This window comes from Cebidichthys violaceus, unplaced genomic scaffold (assembly GCF_023349555.1).
Source record: "Cebidichthys violaceus isolate CVI_PGR_0920_01 unplaced genomic scaffold, fCebVio1.0.p SCAF_54, whole genome shotgun sequence".
NCBI lineage: Eukaryota > Metazoa > Chordata > Actinopteri > Perciformes > Stichaeidae > Cebidichthys > Cebidichthys violaceus.
Window position 1 is genome coordinate 1,133,984 of NW_027176750.1, and position 8,869 is coordinate 1,142,852.

General features: G+C 43.1%; 1 protein-coding gene across 1 annotated transcript; it reads left to right on the forward strand.

The window, feature by feature from the left end:
• Positions 1 to 278: 278 nt before the first annotated feature.
• On the forward strand, positions 279 to 8,206 carry cyp26c1 (cytochrome P450, family 26, subfamily C, polypeptide 1). Its single transcript, XM_068731853.1, is given in 7 exon segments — positions 279 to 300; positions 303 to 514; positions 1,790 to 2,014; positions 2,385 to 2,660; positions 3,148 to 3,306; positions 3,883 to 4,293; positions 6,058 to 8,206. Coding segments are annotated over 7 exon segments (1,650 nt in total). The 3' UTR covers positions 6,403 to 8,206.
• Positions 8,207 to 8,869: the final 663 nt, after the last annotated feature.

The window sequence follows — 8,869 nt, forward strand, 5'->3', positions numbered from 1 at the left end:
CTATAATAACAGCTTATAACGGCTCTTGGCCATTGGCTGTCTCCAGAGATGAGTTCACAAAGAGTTGAGATTCACGCTGCCCCTCTTCCTCCGTTGTGTCTGGTGGAGCTAAGGTAAACCCCACCAGACCAGGCTAACGCACATTTATTTTGATTTGGAAAGAGTGTGCGGAGGAGAAGAAGAACCAGAGGGAGGAGAAACTGGACGGAGGAAAGAATTTGCGCAACGCCGCCGTTTTGAACGGGAACAGAAGCGCCTTTACGCACGGACACAGGTGGATGCTGGGAAACGGACCAGCTCTAAGGAGATGTTACCCCTGGCCCAGTTTGGGTTGCTGTCGGCTCTGGCCACCGCGCTCACTTCGGTCCTCTCCGCGCTCTTGCTGCTGGCGCTGACCCGGCAGCTGTGGAGCCTCCGCTGGAGCCTGACCCGGGACAAAGAGAGCAGCCTGCCGCTGCCGAAGGGCTCCATGGGCTGGCCGCTGGTCGGAGAGACTTTCCACTGGCTGTTCCAGGTGAGAGTTGACACGTCTGGGCTGCTGTAGTTGTCGTTTTTTCTTTTTCTTTTTTACAAGCGTTCCAAAATATAGGTTTGCTTCCTGGTCGTCTGTGTGTGTAGTTCTGTATTTGTGTTTATCAATTATGGTTCTCTATCCCATGATTACTTCATTGTTTACAATGAAAATGAGCTAAATACCGGATCGCTGTAGGATGTATTAATCGTATTATTGATGATGTATCAGGGAGCGCGCGGGAACCTTTGAAAAGCTCCGCAGATTCTTGCAGGCTGAGTTCTGTTGTTAATGCGACATGTGCGGACTTGATGCTCGGTGCGTAATTCCTTCTTGCGGAGGAAAAACAGACGTTTTTTGTTCAAAACTTCCTCCTCTCTTTCCTTCCCTCCCTCCTTCTCTCTGTCGTTCTTTCTGTCTCTTCTACAGTGAGGAATGCACTCTCACATCTCTGTCCCTTAAACTATTCCTCCGCTCCACGCATGGGCGTCAGTTAGAGCGCCTCGTTACAGCACACGTGATGTGGCTGTTTCTTTTGTTTTTATTCCTCCTGCCTCTGATATTCCTTTTAATTATCTTCTCCCAAATGACCCATTTCAGCTGGGCATTTTTAAAGAAATCTCTGAATTCTATTGAAACGCAAAAGCAGAGGGGATGAAAAAGAGCCCATAACAGCACTATGGCCAGAAGTATGTGGACACTATCTGAACATTCATCAACCCTGACCATAGACATTTTTCTCATTTAACCTTTTGGACCCTAGACCGATTTGTAGGCCCTTTAAGTCGTATTTTTACTCGTATGTGTTTGTCTTTGTGTTCATATTTTATGAGCATTATTGGAGGGAGTCTGAGATCTACGATTCTCATTGCCAACTACTGCTTCTGAGTGATTGTTGTGCATATGATAATAAATAACTTGAAACTAGTAGTTCATGTGAAAATAAAAACTGCCCCTCAATGTGAGGAATTTGTAAAAAAAAAAAAAGAAGAAAAAGATTTGCACCAAAAATAAACAAACAACTAATCCTTTGGGTTTTGGCCCATAGAGAGACTTTGTCAACAGATGACAATGTAAACTACCAGCAAGTTTTTGTGATATCTTTCCGTCCGGCAAACAAACTGGACCCAAAACAGGCGGTGGAATTTTGAATATTGAGAAATCTGGAAAAAGCACTTTTGGGCCCAAATTAGTCTTTAATAAGTAGGCATGCATGTCACCAAGTTGTTGCCTGAAATGTGACAAACTTGTAATTGTAATTGCCTCTTCATACTACAGGGCTCCAACTTCCACATCTCGCGCAGAGAGCGTCATGGCAACGTGTTTAAGACCCACCTCCTTGGGAAGCCCGTCATCCGGGTGACGGGCGCAGAAAACATCCGCAAGATCCTGCTGGGCGAGCACAGTCTGGTGTGCACCCAGTGGCCCCAGAGCACCCGCATCATCCTGGGACCCAACACCCTGGTCAACTCCATCGGAGACCTGCACAAGAGGAACAGAAAAGTAAGAGAGGGGGGGGGGGGGGGGGGATTTGTATAACCGATAACCTTTGACTAACCCAATGGTATAGTTCAATTATACAGAAATACAGCGGCGAGACCCACTTCCTTATTTATCCTATCAATCTGCTAATTAGGCTTGTCTTCAACAATCATCTCATTGCCATTTCTTCCATCTCATCCAAACCTATCCAGTGCTTAAATTCTCTCCAACTCTAATGTCCTCTCATATCCCCTACACCTCTATCCAGTTCCTAACCTACCCCACCCTGTCCTCCTCTTTAGCGAGTATTTACTGAAAGGTGTTGACTGTCGTGTAGAAGGTGATAACTTTTTATGACACCTCTGTCCTTTGTTTCCCCAACCCTTTCAAGATCCTGGCTAAAGTGTTTAGCCGGGGGGCTCTGGAGTCCTACCTGCCCCGGCTGCAGGACGTCGTCAAGTCTGAAATCGCCAAGTGGTGCTCGGAGCCCGGCGCCATCGACGTTTACAGTGCGGCTAAGTCCCTGACGTTCCGTATCGCAGTCAGGGTCCTGCTGGGTCTGCAGATGGAGGAGGAGCGGATAGTTTATCTGGCCCAGATCTTCGAGCAGCTGATGAACAACCTCTTCTCGCTGCCCATAGACGCTCCGCTCAGTGGGCTACGCAAGGTGAGAGAGAGCAAGAAGAAACCAACTCAAGTTTATTCATCTTTAGACACACTGTCTTTAATCCGCCCAGCATTACAGGTTTGATTTCTACATGTAAGAACCAGTATCACAACCAATATGAAAGTGTCTTAACCTTAGTCTAACTTCAAACCAATTACTTACCCTAAAATTAAAGGATTTACAGTATTTCTTTCCCAAAAACAAAGGTGAGTTCGCACAATGTGACTGTGCACATCTTGTAATTACTTAATTTGTGGCCTTTTTGGAACAAAAAAACATGGATGGAAGGAAAAGTTGCCTTTTCACTGTGAGAGAAAGACCATTGTGTCAGACGTTGAGGCTTGAGACCTTCCTTTAGAGGTTATTAGAAAACTAGTATGGAATAGAATCTAAGTGATGTAAGTTGGGTAATGCTTTCTGCAAATTAAATGTTTCTGCTAAATAATGCTAATCTAATCATGTGTTTTTGGGGTTGTTCTCTGTCCAGGGGATAAAAGCCAGAGAAATCCTGCATGCCAACATGGAGAAAATCATTGAGGAAAAGATGGAGAGGCAGCAGGCGGAGGAAGAATATTACGACGCCTTTGACTACATACTGTCCAGTTCCAAGGAGCACGGCCAGCAGCTCAGCATCCAGGAGCTCAAGGTACCAGAGAGAAGCAGACACTATCATTCACGTAGTGTCGCCAATTCAAGAAGAACCGTTTCACCCGAGGACTCTGAAAGTAATGATGGGATCAGACTAAACTACATTCAGATGCAGTCATACAAGACTTCATGACCTGAGTGACGTGCGAAGGTGATCGGACAGCTAGTGAAGACAAAACTCTGGGTTCACCATAGTGTGCAAAGCATCACAGAAAAAAGGCATCTAATGCTTACCATGAACAATGACAAAGTCTGTCAGATTAGGTGATTATTGGGCTGATATTGTGCAGCCTGATCCCATGAATAGACACTAGAAATGTCTTTAAAGGTCTATACTAGATTAAGAAAAGAGGGTTCAGTGGCTATCTATAATGGTTCTTTGAGTCAAGAGTTCTCTATACCCCACAGTGGATCTGCAACGGTACAACAGCACAGAATCTTCCAGTATCTTTTGTGGAACGATAATATGATCACAGCTGATCAAAGGCCACCTGATTTTGAATGTGAATTTCAAGTAAATTGATCTAATCCGGTATATTTTATCATTCCATCTATCCACTTCCCTCCTTGGCAGGAAACAGCAGTAGAGTTGATCTTCGCCGCTCATTCCACCACAGCCAGCGCCTCCACATCTCTAATTCTGCAGTTTCTCCGCCATCCAGCGGTGGTGGAGAGGGCCAGAATCGAGCTGGAGGCCGAGGGCCTTGGCTACGAATGCAACAGCAGTCGCGGCCCATCTGGTGTCGCCATGGAGAAAGAGGAGGATGCTGCAGACACAGAGACAAGTCGCCTGCTGAACGGAGATTGCCAGAATCACCAGAATCGCAGGGATGGTTTTCCACAGTCACAGTCTCATATTCCGTATTTGAGTCTGGACAAGCTGAGTCAGCTCCGCTACGTCGACTGTGTTGTCAAAGAGGTGCTCCGCTTCCTGCCGCCAGTCTCCGGTGGTTACCGGACAGCCCTGCAGACGTTTGAATTAGACGTAAGTTCAAGTCTCTGGCAGGAATATACTTCCATACTATACCATTCATGTGCATGCCGTTTGATCCGGGTGGGCTTTCTGTCTCCTGGGAATAATAGGCAGAGGAATATATTTCCATCAGATACAAAGGAATCCAAATGTATGCTTCTTATTAGAGCCACATCTTAGGTAAACTACAGAGACCATTGTTTAAATTCACAGTAACAACAAATCGATCAGCAAAAGACATCCGTTGTTTTGAAGACAGAGCAACTTCATTTCTTGGAAAAAATAACAAAGACCCACATCCAAATGCAGCAACTTGCAGCCCCTTCTCTTGGAGATGTCAAAAGGCTTTGTTAGGGTTTGAGAAGTCCAGCCAGGGATGGAGATATGACAATATGCACCATTAGCCAGCTTAAATGTCCTGTACAGCTTATACCGTGTTAGCTTTTGTCCTGTAAGGACTTCTACATGTTCACAGCTAGTGAAGTCTAATCTGGTGGTGCAAATGGATGCATGAAAGATGGCTCCCCACTCTTTCCCATGAAAGTTGCTCACTGGGCGCATGAGCTGAAAAAGCCTCCACAGCAGGCTTCCTCACACTTCTTCATGTTTCGGCCCATACAGCTTGCACACTAGAGTTCTACTCGTGCCGAGTCAGCATGTGCCTCAGAGACAGAGATTAATGGGATGAAATAATTTAATTACGGCCCTTCTAGACTTTCTAAATGTTAACGGACCAAAAATTGGATTTTGGGCGGTTTGTGACACTTTGGTCACTATTTTACAGCACACTAGCCAAATGTGTTTTTGGCTAGTGTGCACCACATGGAATTTCCAATACAGTGCAGGCCACTACACCAAAATTGCTTCACAGTACAGATGCATCCCTAGCAGCTTAGTGTTACGACTAATACTTTCCTATAGGCTGACGCTTCTACTTGTGGAGAGTCAGCTCTTTGTGAGTTGAAAGCTGTTTTTTTTACCAGCAAAAATTAGTCGACTGGTGAGATCTGCAATTAACTCTTCATGCAAGAGGAAAAACAACATTTTGATGTAATTGAATTCTATCTTAGTCCATTTATCATGTAGCAGGCCTCGCTGCACTTCAACAGACAAACACATTGACATACAGAGTTGCGTGGCCTTTGCTGAGAAAGTGCCCTGTCACGGCCTCATCCCTCGGCCTTACATGCCCCTTCCGTGCCCTCAGTGTGCCCCCAATTTGCGGCGCTTATTGCGAAAGGACAATTGAAGTTTAAAAGTAATTCCCAGAATACAATTGTAGTGCACAACACCATTTATGCACCTCTTTCTCAGGGTATGAACCCCTTTAGCTGAGAAGTAATTGCAGTATCGAGAATGTAATTATGCCTGTTCATTCAAGTGCATCTTATTAAAGCTTAGACATGGGAATCCAAACTCAGAAATAATTAGGATTAGGTTATAAAGAGGTCTGGAATAATGGAATGAATGAATGCATTAAGTTGAAAAAAACAAATGAGAGAAGAAGTTTTGCAAGTAATAAAATTCAGCTAGATTTTTAACTTCTGTCAAAGATAAAAGTTGGAACAAATGGTTCTTAGACTAAACACATTTTCCACTAAACTTACCTGTAAAAAAAGTCTACACACAATTTATAATTGTTTTTCTGTGCTGCAGTCCCGTGATAGTAATCAATTAATTCATTAATTCATATTTTATTCAAGAGTTCCTAAAGAGTTAGAGTTTAGAAAACATAAAAATGCACCAAACTGAGTGATTTCTTTCCTCATTTCACAGGGCTACCAGATCCCCAAAGGCTGGAGTGTAATGTACAGCATCCGGGACACTCATGAGACCGCTGCGGTCTTTCAGAGCCCGGAGCTGTTTGACCCAGACCGGTTCGGCCCAGACCGGGAGGAGAGTCGGTCGGCTCGGTTCAGCTACGTGCCGTTCGGCGGTGGCGTGCGGAGCTGCGTGGGGAAAGAACTGGCACAGATGATCCTAAAGACTCTGGCAGTGGAGCTGATCGGGACTTGCAAATGGACTCTGGCCACGGAGAACTTTCCCAAGATGCAGACAGTGCCGATAGTGCACCCGGTCAACGGGCTGCATGTGAATTTCACTTACAACTACCCGCTTTAGATAAAGACACAGTCTGACAGACTTTCCAAAAAAAAAAAAAACACCCAAGAGGCATCTTAACCTTCAGTCTGCTTTTGGAAAATCTCTCCAAGCCCAAGAAAGGAGGTACCAGCACCTCGCTGGGCCTGATGGTGCAATTCAGGCCAACTTCCATTTCCACGGGCATGAAGCAGGGGTTTACATTGCTGGTTTGGAGCAAGTCATCATCTCTACAGTGGTTTGATCCAAACCTAACAAACCACTTTCTGTTGTAGCACGAGCTCATTTTTAACCACCGGATATGTTCCCCTGCAACATTCCCCAGCTTTTACTATCCGTAACATGCTTTTTTAAGGTAATTAACGTAACAAGGTGCAATTCAAAAGTAAGTCTGCGTAGCCTTTTCCCACCCAGAACATCTGGGTTTGCCAAAAGTGCCCAGTGAACAGACATAAGGTGCATTTTACCTCCATTAAATCTAAGACCAAGAAAACACATCTACTGTCAATAACAGGAGAGAACGACTTTCCAAAAAGTCTTTCCATGAAGTCATCTTAGCTCCAGTTTCTTGGCTCTGACCGAGCTCCAAGTCCAGGGACGAATATTTTGTTGCGATGCAAACTTACACCAAGCGATGTACAGACGACTCAGCTTTTGTGCTTTTATCTTTTTCACCGCTTTATAGCTTTTACATCAATGTGCATCAGAAAGGAAATATCCAAGGGCTATGCATGTTTGCTGTGCTGAATGAGCAAGTCATGAGTATTTCACTTCACTTGCATTCACAAAAAAACTTTTGAGATTCACAACAGCCTTTTTGAAAAGTGACAAAAAAATGCAGCTGGTCAATTCTTCCAGTCCAGGGACAGAGAAGCTGGGACCTCCCATCCAATAACTGTGCAGAATCAACACCATCTACAGACTTCTCAACCATTTCTGTGTTGCTTTCTTCCTCAATCCTTCAGTTGTTTCTATTTACGTTTTATAACCTGGGATTGCCTTTCTAAACTGTCTGTGAGCAAGGCACTTGATGCCTGCCACCTCCATGAAAATGCAAAGGAACAAATTAATCTTAATTAATAAATCTTAACGTGACAGTTCTCATTAGAACCTGATCACAGTCAGAAATACAGTGAAGAGATCTGCGGTGGAAGCATTTTAACACTTTTAGAACATATTTCCAGACTCATGTTGGACACAGCAGAAACTGGATTCGTGTTCAGTTATCTTTGTCATGAATTCTTTTGCAATGATCTCCACCGCTAAAACACTTCTACTGATGGAACTTGCACTTAATTTTGACCCATAAATCCCACAACCAGGAACTCCCCAAAAATCAAGGTAAAATACATTCAAACTGTTCTGTTTTTTGAACATGAATGTAATATATTGTATATCCTTAACAGTGCTATTATGTGTGTATCAAATGAAGTAGCATTATGAATAAGCTGTATTTAAAATGCAGATGTATCATTTCTGTTGTGCTTTTACTCTATCTGTAACAATATTTGCTGTAATTATGCATAGATAGACACTAACCTGTAATGTAAAGGACTGTCCATAAAACTTTATTTCACTGCCAGTACATAGATATCTTTCATTGTTTAGAGCAGCATATATAGAGAGTAAAATTATTATTATTATTTTTATTATTATTATTATTATTGGTCTAATTTTAGGACTGTTTCTGTCTGGGTCTTGAAGCCTAATAGACACGCTGTGAATTCTTATGTACGGATGGATTCGTGGAAGGAGATAGCACTTTCTCTGCTTTAAGGAGTCTGTATATATTTGTTCTGTTTATGCATTCATTGAGTGTATCAGATGTAGCTGCTGTACAGTTGATGTAAAGAGTAAATTAGAAGAATGAAAAACAAAAACAGTTTGTCATATCTTGCTTTCAACAAGGACAAAGAGATGTTTGTATGTTTTAAATGTCATTCCAATACGATCAAGCAACATGTTTAGAAGTCTTGGTAATATTTTTGTACAGGTATTTCAAAGTATGGGAACAAAAAGTCCAGACAAATTATTTACATGAATATTGTTGGACTGATTTATGTCATGTCATGATATTTGAACAGACATCAGCAAGTCATACACAAACATCTCATTTCCACTGTAGCAAAAAATAACTATGAATTCGAACATACAGTGATGGCTTGAACCACTTGTATGGAGATTTGAGGAATCTCCACTATTTCACTTTTGACCAATTACACTTAACATTGGTCTCATTTGAGCACGTCATCCTTGCAGACCTGAAAACCTGCTCTACTTCCCGAATGGAACTTTTCCAGTTTTCATATTAAGCCATTGATGATGCAGTTACAATAACGCCCCTCAACCACACACCGCCACATCTGGATCCCCCGAACACCTATGTTCATATCCATAACACCATGAAGTTATACTTTTTCTTGGGCCTGCATGATCTCTTTGTAGCTCTATTCCCTACACTAACCAACCAACCAACATCCCACCACAG